This window comes from Bipolaris oryzae, assembly GCF_000523455.1.
Source record: "Bipolaris oryzae ATCC 44560 unplaced genomic scaffold scaffold_61, whole genome shotgun sequence".
Taxonomy (NCBI): Eukaryota; Fungi; Ascomycota; class Dothideomycetes; order Pleosporales; family Pleosporaceae; genus Bipolaris; species Bipolaris oryzae.
The window spans coordinates 118,261-141,183 of NW_006911337.1; the positions used below are offsets into that span (position 1 = coordinate 118,261).

Here is a 22,923-nt window from a genome sequence, read left to right on the forward strand (position 1 = left end):
CCTAGGACTAAGAAGGAAGTCGCCCTACTCATCGAAACCGTTTCACGTGGCAAACTGCTTCCAAAGCACGAAAGCGCTTGGTACTCCTTTGGCTTTGTCTGCACTACGACTGAAGAAAACGAGCGATACCTTGCAGGTCTCTACGCCGCCCTCATCCAGGAAGCAGACAATCCAGAAAGCTTCGGTGAGCTCTGGCACACTCTAGAAACGAGTAATCTAGTAAATCTATTCGACACAAAGGGATATGCAAACTTCCGCGACCTTTCCCCCCACTTGGAAGCCTTCCTCGCCTCACCAGCCGAGCAGCTCCCCACGGTATGGCGTCTGAAGCAGTTCGTTCACGATGCCGAGAACACGGATCCACCAGCTAGCCTCCAGCGTGACTACGGCTTCAAGTACTGCAGGCATAGAGATGAAGTTATGCGTCTTAAGTTCATATACAGCAAGATGTTTGAGAAGATGGAGATGATGGATGTACATGGTGCTTGCGTGCATGGCAGGCTGTACGAGACTGCTGTACGCAAGGGAGTATCTATTTGGTCTGAGGATGAGAGGCTCATGAAGAATGACTATCCTTCGCCCTTTGTAGGATTTGAGAGCACGGCTGGACTGGGGAATTATCGGAAGCCGTTGTTTAAGAAGCAGTTGAAGACGTAGTGGCGAGGTCGTGATGGTGGTAGTGATGATGATATCCGGAACACCCTTGAACAGGGGAATAGAGGTGCCGGTTTCGGTTCTCTGATGGAAGGTTTGGCTATGGGACAGTGGGCATGTGATTCGAGACTAGGTTTGGGTATGGCGTTGTGGAGGACTGCACATCAGGGAATCTTGCCTTTACACATGTACTGTCCATCTTCTTTTCCTGACAGCACTAGTACTGCTGTTAACGAGCATGAGTATGCCCAGCTCCGATGACATAAAAGAATGGTCCTTGCGCAGGGATAGTTTTGCAGGTGGTGTGATTTATTCCGGTGTAAAGTTGGATGAACAAGGCGAGCCCAAATGGTTGCCTTGCCATGTTCTAGCCCCACGACTGTTCCTTTTGCTGCTAGTCGTGGCGCCAATCCCGCTTCGAGTGGCCTAACAGGTGTCATCCACCAGTATCACAAGCACCTTGCTCGTCAATGCTACACAGCCACCCAACGCCTTCTTGCTCATTCTGCGCTGTACATGCAGCCGAGGCAGAGTCGACAATGCGTGGTTGATTAGTGTGCACGCCTAGCGTTCGGCTGATGACGGGTCGGCGGGAGGCGTCCGCTACGCTGATCCCACGTTTGCGCATTCGCGCAATGGGGTCTAAACGCTTATGAGAGCCGTCTAGGCAATTGCCAATTCCGTCATGAATTTCTTGACCAAGCTGACGCCTCTCATATATGCTGGCTGTCCGAATTTGCAACTCAGAGCAATCTCGTTCAACGCTACCGCTATCTTCGCGCAATGGAGACCATGCCGTCGTGCACAAACTCGCGCACCAGCTTGCCCAAGCTGAGCATGAGTAAGCATGTCCAAAGGAGGGACTCGCTTTCCTCTTCGAGAACCCGAGACTCTGGCTATAACAGTGATCCGGACCCGCTCTCACCTCTGGAAGTAGCCGCGTTAGAGCAGGGTACGCACTCCTTGTCTGTACATCTTCCAAAGCCCTGATCACTAACAGCGCAGTAGACTTGCTTCTCCCGACATTTCCACGCGTGCCAAGTGTCCTGCTCAACTCTAAACCCATTACCTTTCAGTCATACCTCAATTTCGATACCTTAAAGCTCTTTGGACGGGGGACCATCTTGAGTGATGATGCAAGGGCTAGCTCGGACCGGGGAATCTCAAGTCAGCCCGCAACATCTATTTCGGACCGCGAAATCCCGCGAAGCTTTCCTTGGTCCCCCGAATTGGAGATTGTCTCTGGCCACGGACCTGCGGAGATTCTGCAAACCCAAATACCTTCTCAAGATGAAGATATAGAGAGATGGGTAAACGACAATCTCCCGTCACGTAATCGGCCGGAGCAGAGGACGCTGTCTATTGTTTCAATATCTTCAACGAGTAGCTGCGACATGTACACAAGCACGGATGTCAGTGACGATGAAGACGAGTATGGAAATGGGCCCTCCATCCCTCAAAAACCCAAGTCCACTCTCAAGGTCATCGACTTGATCATTAGGAAGGTTGAAATTAGTCTACGGCACGCAGCTTACAAGCAATGTGCGGGAAACAACACCCCGAGCTCTCAATCTGGAATCTCTGCTTCCACAGGACAAAGCCGCAAAACACCGTCCAGCTCCGGATCAAAGAGAAAGACTCGCCAGGACGGTAGTCCACCACCAGAAGATGATGACGAGGACAGACCAAATAAGAGGCGGCGGGGGTCGATAACAACCCTAGATGAATCAGATATGGGCGCGCGGTTCGCATGTCCATTCTACAAGCATGATCCGAACCGATACCGCAACCGGCGTACCTGCCCCGGGCCTGGTTGGACAACTGTCCATAGGATGAAGGAGCACCTGTATCGGTCACACGCTCAGCCAATATTCTGTCCAATCTGCTACGCAAAGTTCAAGTCAGACAAGGAGCAACTGAATCATGTGCGCTTGCAGCAATGCAAGAGATCGTCTCCCCAACAAATTGACGGCATTGATAGGGAAACAATTTGGACGCTGAGAAAGCGTACCACTGGACTGAGGCTAGAAGAGGATAAGTGGAGGGATGTTTACCATATCCTTTTTCCGGATGTGCCAACTGCGGACATTCCTAGCCCATGTACGTTACTACCTCCTTTATCCAAATCTCCGCTTGCCTTACTGACAAGAAAGTAGTTTATGACTGCGACTCGCCAAGTGAAGACTCACGAAGATTTCGCAGAGATCTGCTCCGTCGGGTGCAAGAGGAACTGCACTCGGAAGCTGAACAGATGTCCGGTCCAGTCGAGCAGCAACTTCTACAACGTGTCGCTCAAATCATCCGTCGTTGCGAGGAGGATCTACTAAACCAGTCTCATCCGCCTCACACTGCTGACTTCGACACCGGTCGACGTGCTAGTGCCAGCTCTATAGGCAGTTCTCACCAGGCCACGCCGGCATCTGCGCCTAGTCCACCACCATTCCAGAGTGATTCGATACCAGTAGCGCCGGTACTAGGTTCCCAAGACCATATTCTTGTCCCGATGGCACTCCAGGAACCTGCGCAGTATATACCTGAGCCTATAGTAGACTTTACGCCGCTGTTATATGATGACCAGCCGTATGATACTTTTAGTCTGGGCATTGATTGGGATGATGTCTTTTCTCCGGTGCAAAACATACACTGTCGGAAAAGCGGCGAGCCTGGTACCACAGGTCCAAGGTTCATGTTTACTTGATGGAGAAATATAAAATTGTTCTCTTTGCAAACTCTAGTACTATACGTGTCTGTACATATTTTCCACAACTTGAAAATATAGCAGTAGTATGGTAATGCACATAGTGATTGTTCGCGTCACGACGTCATAAGGCACGTGACCTTTGCGAAACACGAGTCATGAAAAGCGATTTTCGTGCGATTGAGTTACACAATCTTCAGTTGCAAACACGATGCGTCCAGCAACGCGCACGTCGCTCGTCGAGTTTCGCTCAATCCTTCTACCGCCAATTCGCATTCCGGTTCACGCTCTCGGAGCGCTATATCGCCCACAATGCTCACGGCCGGCTCCCAGTTGCGCTCCTCTGCAATGCCTAACGCAGCGTCGGGGTATGAACCTCTACAAGACGGCCAGATCCAAGACACTGCTGGGACAGCACAAATCCTTGACTTTCTCATCGTATGAGATAGAGCCTCCAAGTGCATCGTCGCACCGCATCAACCTCTTCGAGACGGATAAGCACCATTCCAAGTATACACTGATAGCGAAGGACGTGTCATTGCAAGAGGCATACGATAATTATGTCAAGCCAGGGCATATGATTTACTGCACGAAGCAATTGAAAAAGGGAATGGCGAAGACGTTCATGACCGACGCGGAAAAGAAACATATATTGGATGAATACAAGAACTTCTCGTTTGTGGAGGCGCGCTCGCACCGGATTGCATTGAACAGTCCCCAGAAAGGACGACAACTGGGAGGACTGAAGAACATTATTTTCAATGAGTCGAGTCCGATTTCGCATTTCCGGCTGAGCATGGACCGGGCCTATCAGTTCGTCGATTCGGGCTCGCCTGTCGAGGTTCGTATTCGATTGCAGGGCAGTGTAGCCAAAGAACAACGACTCATGCCTGGCAATCCGGCCTTCTGGCCGTGGATGCACACCCACTTCCCACACCTGCGACCGGATTTTATTCTAAAAGGGATGCCCGAAGGAACCATATTTCTCATCAACCCAGTCAGCGATGGGCGAGTGTGCCAGTGGGTCATGGCCAAACCAACGGCTGTTAGCACCCAAGACCTTAACAAGCGATTTGTGAAGGTTCAGAAAGGCGTGATAAGATCAATCAGGCAGGGACAGCAAGAGATGCTGCCACAGCGAATGCGGCTTCAATTGGCCGAGAGTGGAAACGAGAATTATTCGCCCACCACGGGCATGCCGAAATCAAAGGCAAAGGCGAAATATGGCCAGGGTGGAAGTGTCACATATGGGGCGGAGGAGAAGAAGCATCTGGCCAAGGACGCGGAGACGTCTAGGTTCCTGCAGCCCGATGAAGACAAGACACAGGGAGCAGAGGACAAGGGGGCAGTGGAGGAGGAGGAGGAGGAGGAGGATGTGGATGAGGATGAGGATGAGTTCAAGCCCAGGTACAGGCCCAGGCACAATGACAAGTCGCCGCCGGAGCCCAAGCATCGATGGCTGGGACGAGGCAGCAGGCGGTGAAGTGGGCGGCGGGGCTAGGCGTGCAGTGTATTGTATTGTATAGATAAGACTGGCGACGTGGTGGCTCGACAGATGTATAGCGAGATACGTGTACAACAAGAAAGGGTTTCAGCAATGGCACATGTGCTTGGCACCGTGGTTAGGGCTGACTAGGGAGCTTCGGCCAGGGAAACAAAAACAGAAACGGCCGGGGCGCATCCCGAGCCACAACCCAGGCCAGGCCCTGGATTACTCGCACCAAACTAAGTCCCCGACACCCTCGTCTCCCTTTGCGCCCGTGTGCAGTGTGCAGTGTGCAGTGCTTCAGATGGATGCCCACCAGTGACCCCCCTACGAGTCTCGTCCTGTCTTGTGTCCTGTCTTGTGTCAGACAATGCTCTCGCCCTAGACCTCACTCCCCTTACGCGCGCCAGCCAGTCGAGCGAGGCCCAATATCCCTAACAGCCGCCCCTCCCCGCGACCTCCGTCCTCCGTTGTCCGTCCTCCGTCGTCATCATCATCATCACCACCACCGCCACCGCCGCCGTGTTCCGTGCCTCTGTCGCTGCACTCCCAACACGTCGCCTCGAGCCCGCAACCTCGCCCTTGTGCGCCTGAGGCTCAATGAACGCCGCACGTCAGGCGTGCCGCCCAAAGCACCAGGTCCTGGTCCTCAAGTGCTACCCCAAGGTCCAGAAGAACAATGCAGACGCCAAGGCCAATTCGAGCGAATTGAGCTACCTGCTCTACTATGCAAGCACACGCCGCAGCAAGCTCCAGAAGGTCGTCGACTTCCTCGACAAGAAGGCCACAAAGGATGTGTGGAAAGTCCGCACCGGCAATGTCCAGGTCACGTTGCAGATTGTCAAGACGGTGATTGAGAAATGCCCGCGCGACCTCCCCCTCTACGCCGGTCCTGTCCTGCAAATCCTGCGCACCATCCTCACCTCGAACAATCTGGCCATGATTGAGGAGTCGGTCCCGACCTTCGAGGCACTATGCGCCCACCAAGACCCCGCCGCCCTCGCTGCCGACCAAGACTACATCAAGAAGTACGATGAGATTGTTCAGTTGTATGCTCAGTTTGCGTCCAAAGATGCCGTCAAGACGGGCAAAGACGCCGTGAGCTGGCCTGTTGCCATTAGGCACCGAAAGGTTGGCCTACAGGCGCTCAAGGCCGTGGCCTCGTCCGAGTCACTGGGGTCGGAGACGGGCCGCCAGCTAGCCGTCATCATACCAGTCATACTCGCAAATATACACGCAGAAACCGGCGCATACCTCAAGAAGCTCGAGATCCGGGAAGCTGCCCAGGGCGAGCACGACAAGGAAACCGCAACACGGCGGCGACAGAGCGTATCCACAGCGCGAACTGACGACGAAGACGGAGACCCAATCGCCGCATCTGGAACAACCGAAGACGCGGACAAACTGGCTGAAGAGGAGGTTGGCGTGCTCGCGCTCCAGGCGCTAAGGAGCATCTTCCAAGGGGTGAATCGCGGTCAGCTTCGGCTCGCGACATCCGCCGTCCTCGACTTTATAAGCACACACGTCAAGAGTCAATCAGAGGTCCCGCCTAGCGAAAGCAGTCATTGGGCAACGACACTCATGGCCATGATCTGTGTGTGGGTGCCTGTGCAAGACCGATACACGATTCTCGTGGGGACAGTTGAAGCCCTGGTCCGCAGCCCAATTGTGGAGGAGGATCTCGAGCGACAACTAGTGCTCGCCACTGTCATTGACTATCTTCTTGCCTCGCCCATCAACTTTATCGGCCTTAGTGTCATGGATGTGTTAGTAGGGTTCATCTCGCACACTCTGTTACTGTTACAGCTCGGTGGGCCAGGATCGAACATCTTGCCACACCATCAGCAGACGACTTCTATCATGTCTGAAAAAGATGAAAGTAAAAACTCATCCACAAACAATGTGGACGGGGTCGTCATGGAAGTTGTGAAGAAGCCCTCGGGGGCAAGGTTGCAACTCTTAGACACTGTACAGAAATGTATGGCAGATCTTGCAACCCACGTGTACTATACAGACCAAATCTCAGACATGGTCGAAGCAATCCTGAGCCGCCTCAAGCCCTCACGTCTCTCGGCAATTTCTACTACTGCTGAAGCCATCCAGAACCCTGAAGGCGCCGTGGAGGCTGTTGCGGATTCAATCAGTATGCAAGAGAAGACTCATGTTGACCGATTCTTCTCATTTGAGACAGCACGCATCACGGCTCTCGACGCCGTCAAGGCCATCTTGAAGAGGGCGAACGCGAAGAAACCAGACGGTTCTCCAGCCTCGGTGTCGCGAAGCAAAGTTGGCGTCAGTGTGTGGGAAGGCTCGCAGTGGCTACTGCGTGACCCCAGCGGCCGAGTCAGAAAGGCGTATGTCGACGCGTTGGTCACTTGGCTGAATGCCGAGAAGGACAAGGAAGACCTGAAGATTGTAGACAACTACAGACGGAAGGAGAAGGACAACGACAAAAATTCACTGTCCAGACGGGCGGTTTCCAACGCCTCTACGAGGGAGAGGGTATCTAAGCGTGGCAAGGATACCTTTCTGCCTCTACTCCATCTGGCTGTGTATGAAAACGCGCATCAATTTATTGACTCGGAAGCCGACTACTTGCTTCTGCACCTCCTTCTTACCACTTTAGTCAACCGGTTAGGCGTCAACGCTGCAAGGAGCGGGTTGCCAATGATCATGCGACTACAAGAGGATATCGCGACCATAGAAGATCCTGGCGCCAAGTTGCGCATAGGAAGTCTGGTGCATGGCTACCTCTGGGCACTTAGTGCGGCCCTAGACTTTGAGGTGTCTTCGGTTGGACGCGCGTTGCACAATGAGATTACGCGTAGGAACCAGAAGGGTCTATGGATGAAGAGCATCAATGTCCCACCTATGCCCATCGATTTGATTGAAACGCCACACCCAACACCGATTGCAGTGCCTCCAGAGATTGTTCAGAACGAGGCCCTCAGGCCCTTTGACAATCTAGAGGCACTAGTTGAGAAGATATCGGAAGGTTATTCGACTTCCCTACATTCTCCGCCCACTTCGCCCCCAGGGTCGCCCAGCCGTGGAGGGGGTGCAAACGGCTCGATTCCAGCAATCCACCAACCAGTACAACCAATGGCTCCTAGGGATACCCCTGAATTGTCATTCAAAGTGCGGGAGGATCTAATGTCGCAATGGTCTCGTGACGAATGTCTAGCTAGCCACAGCAAAGACTCTACATCTGCATCTATCTCTGGGTCCAAGTCCGGGACTCACTACACTAAGAACAACTTTCTTGGTGTCAACATTCCACACGGAAATCTTGACAGCAATGCGAGCTCCCCTGCTCCCAGTCCCAGGCGAGCGCAGAGCAGACCCCCATCCGCCGCTTATGGTCTGGCGGGTCGTCTCTCCTCGCCAAACCGAAGCCGCAGTCCTGGCGGTACACCCAACAGTTCCTCATCTATGCGCTCGACTGTGCGTGTCGACGACCTCAGGCGTGCTCTATCCACCTCCAGCGGCGCAGCACCCAGGACAAGCTATTCAGTTCGCGCTCCATCACGGCGCCACCGCAAATCCTCTTCTGACCATGCATCGACAACCTCGGAATCGCTCATTAGTGTACATTCACTTTCCGATGCGTCCTTCATCACCACACACCCAGCTGGAGACTCCCAGTACCTTCAGAACTCCGATTCCACAGCCACACCCGCTGCGACATCGACACCCCGCCCGCTGACAGCCACGTCGACGCAGTCAAATGGACAACCTCGTGAGCAACCGTATACCCTGGACAACCTTCCTCCGGTACCTCCCATCCCAGAAGACCTCAAGGCAAGTGCCAATGGTGGCATCCATTCCCGAGACTTTGCTTCGCGGCCTCGCACCACGTCAAACGGCGGCATGGCGAACCAGGCGCGAAGCGTTAAGAGCGGAACCAGCCGGAGCCGGAGTGGAGACAGGAGAAGGAGCAGCGCAGGCAAACTCATCCTTGGCCCTTCCAAACCGGATTTCTCGGGCTTCTTGGATAGCATTGGTGTTGATGATGCGGATGCCGAGGATGGGGATGTTGAGGAGGTGGGTGTGCGTAAAGCACCATACTAAGAAGTGGTCAGGGAGGCGTTTTGGAAGAGGCGTGGACGGATGGGTATGTCATTCCCTTTGTGCATTTTTCTCTCACTCTTTTCTTGATACTCTCACGGTATTTCCTACTCGATGCATTCTGATGCATCATCTCCAACTCCTCGTCTTTTTTTCTCCCTTTTGTCGCGTAACTAGACTTTTTTTCTTTTTCTACCTCCGCTCTCATCAATTTTCGTTTGTTTTTTTTGTTACTACCGTTTCTTCTTTGTTTGTCTTCTTTTTTGGGGGGGAAGGGGGGTTCTTGTTAGATATAATTCCACAGCTGCATTAATAGCTAAAAAGAAGCTAAAAGTCAAAGCCAAAGGCAGCAGATTCAAATGCAAATTATACAGCCTTTTGAGAGACTTTTTTTTGAAATTATCTTGTCTTCTTCTTTTCATATTTGTCTCATTTCTTATGTGTTGGCAAGGAGCGTTGCAGGCAGCTCGGTAATAGATAATAGTGGTCGGTTCCTTGTACTACTAGCAGTGATAAAATACGGTCATGATTATGAAATTACCAAGTCTTCTTTCTTTCTGCATAACATGTCAACGATGGGCGTAGAGTACTTGGATCCGTTGCTGGCCAGTCTACAGGCAAACTTTGTCGTATAATACTCAGTCGCGTAGATATCGGCGGCAAACCAATGTTAAGGTAACAGTCGCAGTTTTTCATAAGAATCAGACATCAAAGATACAGATGTATTTGTTAAAGATAACACTAGACTCTGAGTAATTGGAAAAAAGAAAAAAAAGAGGAGACAAAGAATTCCATTCTTTCCTCGTTGTCCATATAACTCCCTCATTTCAATTCATCTATCCGCCCCGATAATCCCCCCCCCCAAAAAAAAACACGCTACCATTTACGTATAGGACAAAACCTATGATTTCTCAATATCATCCACCCCCTCACCCCTCGTATTAGGAAAACTCCTCCTCCGCCTACCCCCTCCTCCTCCTTCCGCTTCTCCAACCCCACTCGCCATGCTCTGCCCCCTCTCCGCCTCATCACCCAGGTGTAACGCAGTCACAGGCTGCATCTCAGCAAGCACCTCACCATGATTTCCGCCGACGCTCTCCATGGTAAACGGACTGGCGGTGGGGGCATCCAAAACGGCCAACTCGTCGGGCGTGAGAAAGCGGGGCATGAGCCAGGTGCGCATGGGAATGTAGAGGAAGATGAAGACGGGGAAGCCGATTGCGGCAATGGTCTGGGTTATGGCAAAAGTGGCGCCGAAGCCAATGAGTTCGAGGGCGACAAAGGCCCAGATGACCCAGCGGCGCTGGATGCGGAGTAGCGGCTCGGATTTGGGGGTGAGGTGGCGGTCGCGGGCGAGGAAGAGGAGTTTGAGGGTGAGGCCGTTGGCTTCGAGGGCTTGGATGCCCATTACGAAGAAGAGGCCGGCGAGGACGGCTTGGGGGATGAGGTGGAGGACGATGAGTAGAGGGCCGGTCATGGTGCCGAGGGTGAGGAGGCCTTGGGCGAGGTTTGAGACGCGTTGCTCGACGACGTGGTCGACGACGGTGCGGGTGTGGCCTTTGTTTGCTTCGTCGTCGTCGTCGCTTTGGTCGCCGGCGGAAAGGGTGCGGGTTACGCAGAGGGAGGTTGTGTGGAAGGGGGCTTGGGGGATGAGGCCGTTGGGGAAGGGAATACCGAGGAGACCGGCGACACCGGTTGTTAGACCCAGGAGAAATAAGTCCCAGTGGAATCCTGCCGGCTTGCGGAGAGGGAATTCTGTGCCCTGTGCGATAAGGCTGGAGACGTTGTGGTCGAACCAGAAGAGGATGGTAAGGAGAATGGCAAACGGGATAGCGAGGAACACGTCGCCGACACTGATATCCCAGAAGTGAATGAACCATCCGCGATCGGTCGTAGGGAAGAAGGCTTTGGAGGTGGGTAGCTTGAGCAGCTCGATACCTGACATGTTGCCAACGTGGACGAAGCCCGTGAAGAATACCACGGTCAAGGGGGTACCGTAGTCCTCGATGAACTTCCTTACATGGCGTTGCAGAAGCGATGATTGCCCAATTACACCACACAAGTACGCCACGGCCGTGACCAGCAGCGCAACCACAATGGACAGGTACGCCGACGCATCATCGACTGCCCACTGTCGTGTCAAGACCTGAATCCCCTTCTGTAAATAGATGAACGCAACATAGAACCCAAAGATGTCGCATGAAAACCGCGTAACATATCGCAATCCATTGCACGAATTGGTAACCGCCAGAATCCAGTGAAAGATAAGCGACCAAATCCCAATCCACGCCATAAAGGCAAAGTAGTTTGTGCCGCGCGGTACAATGATGTCATACACGGTATAGTTGAAGACGGTAATCGGGCCCGTAACGCCTACAATGACGAGCGGCTGTGCTGCTGCGAGCGAGAAGACGACCGAGCCCAACACAGAGGCGAGTAGCACTTCATTGACGCCAAAGCTTTGCTTCGTCTTTTCGAACATGTCGAGGGAAAAAGCGAGTGCGGGTAGGATGTTGGCAAAGTACATGTAGACGGTCGCGGGTACGACTCGATAGTCCCATGCGTCTTTCCAGTCACTCCAGTAGAAAGGTGCTCGTCGACGGACATCCTTGATCATGCCGCTGAACAGGCTCGTCTTCCACCATGCTGTACTGCTCTTCTTTTTCGCAGAAGATGATGGTCTTGATGCATTTGGTTGTTCTTCGCAATTGACATGATCATTGCTTGCCAATCCATTGTCTTCTGGAAAAGGTCCGCGCGATCCTGAAGAACGGTTCGGCGACATGGAGTCCTGCATGGTACGTAAGGCTGTATGACTCTCTGGGTCTCGTGATCCAGGAAGGAAACGGGCTTTTCGGAGGCTGCTATGTCCGGCACGTCGTCATAACAGGTCCAGGTAGTGCTGCGCGAGGGGGCAAAATAGGATTAAAAAATAAATAGGGACAAAACCAGGACGTCGAGGGAGATGAGCCCAATGCGAAAACGCAATACGATAAAGCAGCCTTCCCGCCATTGCGATGGCGGACGAGCTGGGTTAATAATGGACTGGTGGAAGAACCGTTGGTCTCACACTGAGCCCGGCCGTACCCCGGCAGTAGGAAGCTAACTGCTTGGGCAGAAAGCGGTGACAGGGCACGCTTAGCTAAATCGCATCCGGCAGATCGTCGTCAAACTTATACCACGTACGCGGTTAGTAGCACACTCAAACGGCACAAACACTAACGAGATTTAATAACGGTACAAGTCGGGAGCTGCATATGCACAGCTAACGTCACTCGCCGACGTCTGCTATACCACTAGGAGCCATGAAGGTATTCTGACTGCAATCACTAGTGCTCCGATGTCAATTGCGGGCCACGATTACTTGCATGCCTAGCCGCACCTAAAAACCGAAAAGAGAAGTACACTGTGCGCATGAGCCCATAGCTAGCATCCTCCGACTCGTTGCCGATACAATTCCCATCATGCCACTCACTCACCAATAGTATTGCATCTGCTGAGTCATTAGTAATTCTCCGATACAAAGAGCAGTGGGGCGGTTGCAGGCTTACATTGGGAATGCTTTCAGAGCTGGCCATATTCGCCGATACATCTAAGAGGTCCTGCCAATGCCCTTGCTTTTGAGCATGAGTCGCTTTCGTAGTCAACCCTGCATCCTTCGTCTGACCGTGCCATGATTCATCGTACGCTGCTGTTTCAGACGAGCCATCGTACTGTGGCACAGCCGCCTGTTCGAAATGTGTCAGCATTGTATCTGTTGTGAGATCGGCAGCATGCGGCACTGGCGGACTGCAATGACCGTCTGCTTGATGCTCGCTCCAGCCTGCCACATCAGCTTGAGCCTCCTGGTTAGCCCTTTCTCGAACAGTAGGATTCTCAGCAGCTTTGTCAGTCTCAAGCATCCCCTCGGAGCCCAGAGAGCCACGAGTCGTAGCTTCACGGACGCAGATTCCCAGCATTGCTTGTAGCGTGTATACCGCGTCATTGCCAGCATTATGAAGCTTCCATCCAACAATGTCGAAGTCGCCCAGTATGTTGCCTAACTTGGTGGGCTGTTGATCGCAGTGCCAGACGCGGTACATCGTGGCCGTGTCCATGACTTCAAGGATATTTTCCTCTTTTACTGGGTCATAACCGAGTTGCTGCAAATAGCGAATATCGCTCAGCGTGTCATGCCCAAGGAGAACGATGTTGCGCTTCTCACTCGACTGCTCAGTCGGCGTATCGATATCCCCGAATGGCGCTCGAAAACAGGCCGCAACACTCTGTGCGGCTTCAATGAGCGAGATAAACGTAGATTCGCCAAACAGGAAGCCATCAGGGTGTCCTATGACGTAGAGGTGGTTTACTAGGTGCTTGTACTCTTTGATGCGAAAGTGGCGAGCTCGAATCATCTCTCTCCATGCTTCTCCATTTTCGCCTGGTGCGACGCCTTGCAGGTCTCGTGTATCCAGTGTAGCGACTCCGACTTCGGTGATCTTGTGATGAGCTCCCTCGTACGATTCAACATCGACACAAACGAAGACTACGGACTGATCGAACATGAATGGGGCAGGTATAGATGGATCGACAGCTGGAGATGACCTAGATTCTGCTGATGTGGGTATTTGCTCGACTTCACGGAGCCCTAGATGCCTCTGCGCGCGCTTGAACTGCCCCGCCATTATCTTGTTCTTGGCTAAACGGTCTTGCTGTCTCTTGGCCTTCGCCTTTCCCTTTTGTTTCTGCACTTGTGCAATATCCTCCATTAACTGGTTGAAAGTTTCCAACTCGGCAGGCTGGAGAATTGGATAAGGGGGTTCTCCGATGGCTCGATGTGTCTCATTCGGTACGATTGCGATCATATCTTCTATATCCTGGCGTGATTGTGAGCGCCCAAGATATCTTGGTAAGCACCGAGGATGGTCAGGGAAGCTTGTCACCAGGCGTTCCTCTCGTTGGTGATTGGTAATGCGGAGGTCAAGTTGAAGCTGGTGATTGATCTCAGTGAGCAGAGCCTGCACCTGGTTCTCATGGACGAGGAGGGTAGGCTTGGAAGAGTCGGTGGGCCAGACATAGTAACTATTACAGTCAGCCAATGTTTGTCGCCTATAAAAGAAGCCAAAAGAGGAAAGTTGGGGTAGGGGGTCTCTTTGTTTCATGCTAGCGTTCACCAGGGGCCACTGTTCATGGGGCATGTTTCTGACAGTGAACATGCGAATGTAGGTGATGGCTGTCAAATCCACTTACACATGCCAAACTCGATTCCAGAATTTTCCCTGGTCGAAAAAAGCAGAGGCAATGGTTTGCATGTGGCTCTTGTTGCAGTACGTGTAGGGATACTTGGCCAGTGCTTGGATCGGTGTGAAATGGTCACGTGTTGAAGCTAGCTCTCCACGTTGAAGACTGCTTGTGGGAGGATATTGAGTATGAGGAGGGGATGGAGGGTCGGAGATGCGCATGGAGTCAAGACTGGGATTGAACGAGCTTGAGGCGTTGTTCGTCCAGAGGGATTGGTGGGCAGAGTTTTCCGTCAAGGAAGCAGTTGGGGCAGAAACCGAAGTCGCCAGAGATGTAACCGTTTCCTCTGATGTGTACTGTTGGGGGAGAGGCATGTCTAGAAGGTGAGGTTCGAGAGGCACACCGCCAGAGGAGTCAGAGTCGTCAAACATACGATCTGGCGAGATGCGGCGGTCGGGTAGAGCATCGACGTCAGACTTGATCAGCCCACGTAGCTTCTCGAGGCGCTCTAGAGACAGCATTGTGTGATGTATGAGCAGAGAAAGGTTGCTTGCGAAGGAAGGTGGGGGAGGGTTTGGTTGTGGGCGTTGCGCTTAGGCAGATGGATGGGGCAAGAGCAAACGGCAAACGACCATCATGGACCACCAGGCTAACAAACTAGCTCAGGAGCGGAAGAGCAGAGTGCTTCCTATTCTTGCTATGGAGAAGACAGAACAAGGAAAAGAAAAGAACAGAAAAGAAAAAGGCACAAGGCAGTGCGAAACAAGATGGCTCATGTCAGCCTTGTTGGAGAAAACTAGGTAGCTGTAGAGAAAGACAGGGGCCAAGCAGGTCAAGGGAGGGGACGAGTGTACACAGTAGTTAGGTACACGAAAGATAGACAGGATGCGACGATACGGTTCTTGAGGAAATGTTGGTGTATCGCGGAAACACGGCAAGGGGTAGAGGTAAGAGAAGGTGGCCATGATGGCTCCTAGCGACATTGCATATATGGTGTTGTACCAGAGCGGAGTTCGGGAGGGGGCGGGTGTGGTGAGGTATGTACGCAGGTGAGTGCAGCGGTGACGGAGCAGAGAGCGGTGTCTGTGACGGATTGCTGGCAGTAAGCTTCTTTTGGATGCAGTCTGGCCCCGGACGTATAAATAGCTAGACATACAGACACGGATATAATGATAATAATACGTATACAGCACCATGTATACGGTCGAGAGACGGAACGACAGAGCGGGGTGGAGCATGCCCCATGGGTTCGGTGGTGAGAGGGATCTGCACGGGCGGCGGCCAAAGCGGGCTAGACACTCACACCCCCAGTGCCTCCAACGTTTGCGACCAGGTCAGCAACGGCAGCCCATCACGACCCGCGCATATCGCTCCTCGCATCCCGCATCCCGCACCCTCACAATCGCCCTGGTTCTCACCAACGACTTAGTTGACGCGTGGCTGCAAGGTCTGACGCGTGCGTCGCCAGCCTCCCACCACTCGACCTCTCCGCCATGCGCCATGTCTGAAGCCGACGATGCGCCTGACGTGGCCCAACCCGCCCCGAATCCAGACGCCCAGACAACCGTCAATGACTTTCTCGACTACACCGAATTCTTCCCCTCGGACCTGGTGCGCTCGCTGGCCCTCATCGCCGACCTCGACTCGACCTACGCCGACGCCGTCCAGCAGGTGCACGAGCTGACGGTCCAGTATGGCCGCCTGCCCACACTGGCTGAACAAGACCGCCCTGACCCCGTGCTACTGCGCAAGCAAATCGCCCACCACCTCCAAAAGGCCATCAACCAGCGCGAGTTTGCCTACACCGAGGCCTCGCGTCTGTACGAGGTCACTGTCCGCCATTGCCAGCGCTCGTCGGTTATCAAGCGGAAGCTCCAGGCCCAACCCCAGCCTCCCTCGCGCGATCCCACGCCCCCGCCCGTCTCTCCCAGTGCACTCCGCCCCGTATACCGCAACTACGAACGCCCTGCCCATCTGCGCCTCAACTTTGACGCCGGCCGCCATGGCGCCAGCAACTCGCGCCAGCGCCATCGACACCGCAAGACTACTACTGCGCGAGGCCGCGGTCGGGCTCGAGATGCATCAGACTCTTCGGGCGACTCGGACGACGCATCGGCTATTCATGTTGCATCCCCTCGAAGGCGCAAGCAGGACAGGGATAGGCATTCGAGACCAGCCGGCGGTCGAGCGCGTGCTGCGGGTGTGCTGGGCACAAACGTACACAGCTCCATAGCCGGAATATCTACCAGCAATGCCCTCGCACAGCTTGCTCCTCCACCAGCAGACGCGAAGCCGGGTAGCAAGTGGGCGCCGTGGAAGAAGCTGACCGAGTACGAAATGGCTGTCTTGCGCAAGCAAATGAAGAAGAACGCCGTGTGGACGCCCAGCCAGACCATGATGATTCGCGAACTCGAGAAAAAGCACCGCACAGAGGCCGACTATGAAAGGGAAAAGGCTCGGTGTGAGGCCACAGGTGAACCCTTCCTCGATGAGGAGCCTGAAACATTGCAACAGATCATGACTGCCTCGGGTCTGGGAACCCTTTCTTCGCATGCTCCACAGCCGGCCAACCCACCTGCGCCCACCGAGCCTGCCGAGGAGGAAGCAAAAGATGAAACTGGCCCCGTAAGCATTCGCCTCAAGCCTGTAACGTCCGAGGATGGAAAGAGACTCGATCGCACGTCGCAACGCCAAAAAGCCATGCAGGATGCTCAAGAGCTCATCGGCGCGTCCGAAAAGATCAAAGAGGCTGCCGACGGGCTTAAAGAATTAAACTTCAACTCCACTGTCACCTCACCTACGAGCCAGAAGAGAAAGTCAATAACCAGACTCGCCACCAAACGCAAACGTGACGCATCTCCACCCCTTGCTACTGATGGCTCCATTGAAGTCATGCGAGAAGCATCTGTAGGCACTCAAGACAGCGCAACAAAACCACCAGAATCAAAGCGCGCACGACTGCAGCTCATCGCCCCGGCACCAAATGCTGCCTCCTCACCGATACCGACTCCTGGCTCCACTGTTTCCACACCGCGAGATCTCTCCATCTCTGCTGTTCATTCTCCGCTGGCAAATATTTCTGCACAGCATATAGAGTCTGCCAATGCTACAACCGATGGAAATGCTATACAGGTGCCACCTGCAACGGCCGGTCCAAGTACCCCAAAAGCTGCTGATAGGGCTGCACTACGAGAGCTAAGTCCTGAGCTGAGTCCCGAATTGACGCCTCTGGGGACATCGCCAGCGCTATCTGAAAGGTCTCTAGCTATGCCAGAAGCGTCGCCGTCCCCAGTACCAGCACTCACGCAAGTTCCAGATCATGAATCTGTCCCTGCGCCAGCTCCTGCTCTGGCCGCCACAACAGCAGCTTCGACTAGGTCTCGTCGCGAATCGCTCGTACCAAAAGTACATACCCCACCCGAGGCTTCTCAGCTTCTGACGACTTCAAAGACGCCTACACCAGTACCGGAGTCTGCTACAGACGCTGCTGCGCCCCCGACCTTGCGCCCCCGTTCCGCCCGCGGACATCTGCCCGCGCCCAAAGCCCAGAGCGAAGAACCAAAACCAAATGAACAAGGTAGGATCACTCGCGAAACCCGTCGTCATAGTGTCTTTAGCCAACCTGCATCCTCTTTTACAGTAAACCCCTCGCTTCCTGCACCCACCCGCACTAGCTCGCGAAGAAAACCGCCCCCAAAAGGGGAAGTCACTGCTGCTGAAAATGGCCAGAAGACCGTCACCAATGTCAAGCGCGCCCAAGGTAGCAAAAACAAAAGAAAGAGGAAGACGGAAGAAGAGGTCGAAGTGGCAGACGACATTGATCCAGATGAGCCGAAATACTGTATCTGTGATGATGTCAGCTATGGAGCCATGATCTCGTGCGATAACAATGTAAGCTTACCTTTGCAGAGCCGCAGCATCTCAGCTAACGACCAGCAGTGTGACAGGGAATGGTTCCATCTTCCTTGTATGAACATGACCGAAGATGACATACCTTCCCGCCGTGCAAAATGGTACTGTCCCGACTGCCGCGCAGCCCTCAACACAGACGCCTATGGCAACCCGCTCATACCACCCCCATTGCCAGGACGTCGTGGTAATCGGTAAGTCATCCTCTTCTCTTGAGTTGGGTACGTATTAATTTTTCGAGAGGATGGAGTACTTAAGGATTTCTAGGTCTGTATAAGTATATGCGTAGTAAGAGTAGCCCAAGTCTGGTCTATAGTTACTGTCGTTTTAGAAGTTACATATTTAATTCATTAGATACCCTTATTTCTCGTCTTTTTATGGTGATGTTCAGGAAGTTGATCTAGAAATAAAGTGGCTTTCGAGAAAGTAATTGATAGTTATTACGATATCCAGATCAAAGATGAGTTTACTCTACAAGCAGACGTTCAATGCGCTTCCACGACGTTTCCTATTCGTTACCACGATACTGCATTGTTTTTGACCAAACAATAGATACAGTGCCAGGATAGAAGCGATTTAAATCATGCTCATGAGTACAGTAAAAACAACAACTTTCCAATTGACCGCAAGACAATTATGACATGTCGTAGTGATGGCTAATTCCTACAATATTATCTACTGCAATAAGGACGGGACGATGCTAGTGAGGTAGCAACAATGCGTTTTCAATCATGCCATGAAGTTGCAGCCTTGATAGCCTTAGCCTGACCAGTACAAGACGTATGCATTATACTCCCTTGGTAACAAAATGTTTATGAATATAGAGATAACGCACATGCCTATGAAACAATTCATATGACATTTACAGCAAGGGCTAAGCGTGAATAATATACAAATAAGTCCAAGCTACCGTTGTTAAAACTTCGAAACAACAAATAAAGGTCTTTCACTAACTACTGTATCGCTGGGTTGGGTCAACACTTTCTGTACGGTGGCCTTTTCTATGTGGGCATCCAGACATATATCAATCTCCATCTTCATAGCTTCGAGGATAGCTAGCTTCTGTCCGGCTCTTATGACATCTCTGTCCTTTACTGGAACTTTCCAGACGTTGGCGTTTACGGGAGACTCAACGATGTGGGGGTTGGGATCTAATGTTGTTGGTACTAGCTACACACGATGGGAACTGTGTGGGATAGATTCAGGCTGAACTTAAAATAAACTTACTGTCAGTATTTATGTCGTCCAGGATTTCGTTGCCCGCAGCTTTGCTCTCCAGCCACTCTTGCAAGATTTTCTTCTCCTTAATCGCCATCTCGTCTTGAAGTTTTCCGCGCACTTTCAGCAGTGAAGCTACTTCGTCAGCTGTACTCTTCAATAGCTCATTGTGTTCTGCCAAGTCAAAGGTGCTCTCTTGCACCCTGTATTTGTAGCTTCCTGATTTAAACCTCATCATCTCAGCATCGTATTCTTCTTCGGTAACATCGTAAAACTCAACCGTATCCATGTCCTGGAAAATCCACGGTTGTTCTTTGGTAAAGCCACTCTTAGTTCCAAAGATATCTACACCAGGCATTGTCATTCCTATAGGCATATAGCCTCCTGGTGCATCCACCGGACAGATTGACATTGCGCTTCCGCCCCAGGCCAGACAACCTTGAGGGGTGTAAGTTCGACTTGGATTCATTTTTGGGCATCTCAGACGTTGCCGGGGGTCTGCGGCGAGCAGCACTGGCAAAGCCATGAAGAACCCGACTCCAAAAACGACACAGCGAATGTTGAGAACCTGCTTTTTCAATTGCTCTGGCGATATTCCATTGATCTCAGCCAGATACTTGAACGGGTCTGGAAGGTACGTGGCAGTGGGGCGCTGGTTGGTCATGTGTCGGTCCATGGCATCTTCGAGCTTTCTGTGCGTGAAAGTAACAGGAAGCATGAAATGGCAATATGGAACTGACATTGATCGTATGTCTCCAAAAGTGCGTTCGATCGAAACTAGGCCCTTGATAAGGTCGGCCTGGCTCAGCTTTAAGCCATCGTAGAAGATTGCTAAGGAGTTTCCACAGCTGACAGTCTGTATAATGGCACCTCCGGCGCTCTCGTTCAAGGATATGCGACCCGTAGCACCTTCGAGGAATCTTTGCAAAGCCAGCGTTCTGACTTTGAGGTTCAGATCGCGAAACACCTGTCCGGCTGCCTGAGCTCTCCCATCCACACAACTTCTTCTCAAGGTCGGTATCCACCAGAAGTGTCTCGTCGCTCGGCTTTCTCATTTTTCTGATGTGCTGCTTTTGCTCGCAACGAATACTTGGCAGACATCTATGCGCCCACAACTATACCGCTTGTCGGCTTTAACAACGAAGATAATAGGGTGATTGCTTAGGCGACAGAGCACTGTTTTCGTCGGGACAACACCAAAAACTATGCGGCTCTTCTTGATGTTGAAGATAGTCGCTGCTTTCTTTAACTGAGCTAAAGGTAAGTCGAAGATCTTGGGTCTGAATTGCAAACTGGGACCACCTGCTGCGCGGCAGCCCCTTTTGTGTAGTAGTATAATCAGCACTCCAGGGAAGCAGGTGGAGCCGGTGCATACATTCTGTTAGTGATGGGCTCACGAGTATGTAAAAACATAGTTCGCCATGTTCCGTGTGCTTACATGAAACGACGATAGCTTAGCCAACCTACTCATCCTGCCTTGCTACTACGTACTTATACCTACATAAGCACATTTTGTTATCTGTGCTAGCGAAGGATTCTCGACAAGTCCCCAGGTGCAAGGCTGAGGACCACTTTCAGCCAGGAAGGCATCCTACAAATATGCCACTTTCATACCCGTCTGCTCTATGTAATCTACATTATAGTATAGGATTCCTTTAATCCCCGCTAAACTTTCTTAAAGTTTATAATATTACACCTTCTCCTTCTTATTATATTATAGATTGCTAGTGTAGCTAGCTACTGTTATAGCCGTAACGGGACTGCCCTTCTCAACACAGCTTTCTAACTATAAAATAATACGATAAAACATTCCGCATGCTGTATAACGAGCTATAGTGGTGCTAGAGACATTAATATTAGAGACGATGATTGTATAGAAAATAGTCTCTATTAGAACTATATAGTATATAATGAGAATAACGAGGGTAAGTAAGTTTAGTTAAGACAGGGCTGTACAGACCCGCTTTAGAATAGTCAGTACGGTCTTGGAGATTTCTGTAACAAGCTAAAGGTATGATTCCTAATGTTACATGTTAGTATGTCGCTGATAGGACGATATAGTACGCCAACGAATGAGGCAGTGCAGGCGTTCACAACTATGGAATAAAAGATTAGTGCTGTAGGGAAAAGACCTATCGCGATAATAATAGCAGCATTTTCCAAGTCGCAGCAACTGTGGATCCGACATCGACTCTCCCCTCAGCGACACCCTTTTCGTCAGTGACACCCACTTCCTCAGCCACAATACTATCAACCTCGACGCTTACCTCATCCTCCGTCTTAAAAGGAGACATCTCATTAGTGAGTCTTAGTACAGGGCACAAGCTGGCATTAGGGTTGGCGTAGTAATCTTTGGAATCACGGCTGCTGTAATCGCATGGCTGATACACAGGTCGACGAAGTCTACTAGAGGAAAAGACTGCCCTTTCAACGGAATCACGCTGTACATGGATGTATCTCAAGTCGAAAAGCAGCAGCTAGGTGTTCATACACATGAGCTGTGGTCAAATCATGGATATGGAGAGTTAAGCCAATGTAAAGATACAGAATAGTGGCCATTAACATCCCTCCCGAATTAGAGGCTAGAAGTAAAAATGTACGCGAAGATATGCGAGTGACATAGCCGTAGACAGAAACCTATCACTTTATATCTTAGGTATATACGTAGACATCCCTAAGAGCACTATATAAAATCTTATCTATTACTTAACTTTCTTTCTATTGTTTTTCTATATACAGAGGGGTGACATAGAAATAATATATTCTTAAAAGTTCTAGTTATTAAACTAGTGTAGCTAGGTAAATATCAGAGCTATTCCTAATTAGGCTAGCTTATTTTTTCCTAAGAGGCTCTTATCATATTTAGATAAGCTTAGTACCTACTTAGTTAGTATAGCTAAGATATAAAATAGCTCTTAAGTAGAGCTATAAAAAAATAGTAACTTTAAGTTAGATTATCTCTTTATTAAGAGTATCTTTTTTTTTAAAATCAAGATAAGTTATAAAGTAGACTCTAAAGATAAGAAATTTAGAGTTTTAAGCTATTCTTTTAAAGATTAAAAAAGAGAAATCTTGTTTTAATATAAACTATTTTTTATTAATAACTAAGTATTTATAGCTACTAATACTTAGAATACTAGCCTTTAACTTTTATTACTTATCTACAATAGCTAGGTAAAGATAAAATATAGTTATCTATTACCTCTTATAGAATAGCTTACTACTCTTCTAATATTACTTATTTAAACGTTTTAATACTCTCTTTATTAAGTCTTATACCTAAAAAATCTATTTTTCTTATATTTAAATAGTCTTTAAATAAGTTCTAAATATTTTCTATAAGGTTTAATTCTAGGTTATAAGAAGAATATAGATAAAACTTAATTTTATTTCTTTTAAACTAACTTAAAATATTTGTAGTATTATATATTTTAGAGTTATCTTAATAAATTTAATAATCTAGATAGCTTCTAGTATCTAGTATAATTTATATTTATTAGATTATTATTAACTAGTATAGTTATTTAATTAAAAATACCTTAAGCTAAAGAAACTATTAATTAAACTCATCTTGTTTAATAATAAGTTTTACTTATAGTATTAGAGCCTTTCTGACATAATTTTAATTATTCTAATTACTATTTATTTTTAGCGTTTTAATATCTACTAA

General features: G+C 50.6%; 7 protein-coding genes across 7 annotated transcripts; 5 read left to right on the forward strand and 2 right to left on the reverse strand.

Moving 5' to 3' along the window:
* On the forward strand, positions 1–651 carry COCMIDRAFT_77848 (uncharacterized protein; the record flags this gene model as incomplete). Its single annotated transcript, XM_007689612.1, has 1 exon — positions 1–651. A coding segment is annotated over one exon (651 nt), but the record flags the coding sequence as incomplete, so codon positions are not given.
* Positions 652–1,437: 786 nt separating this feature from the next.
* COCMIDRAFT_26172 (uncharacterized protein) lies at positions 1,438–3,352 on the forward strand (the record flags this gene model as incomplete). Its single annotated transcript, XM_007689577.1, has 3 exons — positions 1,438–1,606; positions 1,663–2,754; positions 2,811–3,352. The coding sequence occupies 3 exons, from the start codon at positions 1,438–1,440 to the stop codon at positions 3,350–3,352; spliced, it is 1,803 nt and encodes a 600-aa protein (XP_007687767.1).
* A 211-nt stretch (positions 3,353–3,563) lies between these two features.
* On the forward strand, positions 3,564–4,835 carry COCMIDRAFT_94845 (uncharacterized protein; the record flags this gene model as incomplete). The annotated part of the gene is made up of 1 exon (XM_007689613.1): positions 3,564–4,835. The coding sequence occupies one exon, from the start codon at positions 3,564–3,566 to the stop codon at positions 4,833–4,835; it is 1,272 nt and encodes a 423-aa protein (XP_007687803.1).
* Positions 4,836–5,438: 603 nt separating this feature from the next.
* Positions 5,439–8,909, forward strand: COCMIDRAFT_26174 (uncharacterized protein; the record flags this gene model as incomplete). The annotated part of the gene is made up of 1 exon (XM_007689578.1): positions 5,439–8,909. One exon carries the CDS (start codon positions 5,439–5,441, stop codon positions 8,907–8,909), a length of 3,471 nt encoding a protein of 1,156 aa, XP_007687768.1.
* Positions 8,910–9,807: 898 nt separating this feature from the next.
* Positions 9,808–11,523, reverse strand: COCMIDRAFT_94848 (uncharacterized protein; the record flags this gene model as incomplete). The annotated part of the gene is made up of 1 exon (XM_007689614.1): positions 9,808–11,523. The coding sequence occupies one exon, from the start codon at positions 11,521–11,523 to the stop codon at positions 9,808–9,810; it is 1,716 nt and encodes a 571-aa protein (XP_007687804.1).
* A 4,103-nt stretch (positions 11,524–15,626) lies between these two features.
* COCMIDRAFT_94799 (uncharacterized protein) lies at positions 15,627–18,233 on the forward strand (the record flags this gene model as incomplete). Its single annotated transcript, XM_007689615.1, has 2 exons — positions 15,627–18,017; positions 18,066–18,233. The coding sequence occupies 2 exons, from the start codon at positions 15,627–15,629 to the stop codon at positions 18,231–18,233; spliced, it is 2,559 nt and encodes an 852-aa protein (XP_007687805.1).
* A 717-nt stretch (positions 18,234–18,950) lies between these two features.
* Positions 18,951–20,308, reverse strand: COCMIDRAFT_5152 (uncharacterized protein; the record flags this gene model as incomplete). The annotated part of the gene is made up of 3 exons (XM_007689568.1): positions 18,951–19,186; positions 19,263–20,191; positions 20,253–20,308. 3 exons carry the CDS (start codon positions 20,306–20,308, stop codon positions 18,951–18,953), a joined length of 1,221 nt encoding a protein of 406 aa, XP_007687758.1.
* Between the last annotated feature and the right edge of the window lie 2,615 nt (positions 20,309–22,923).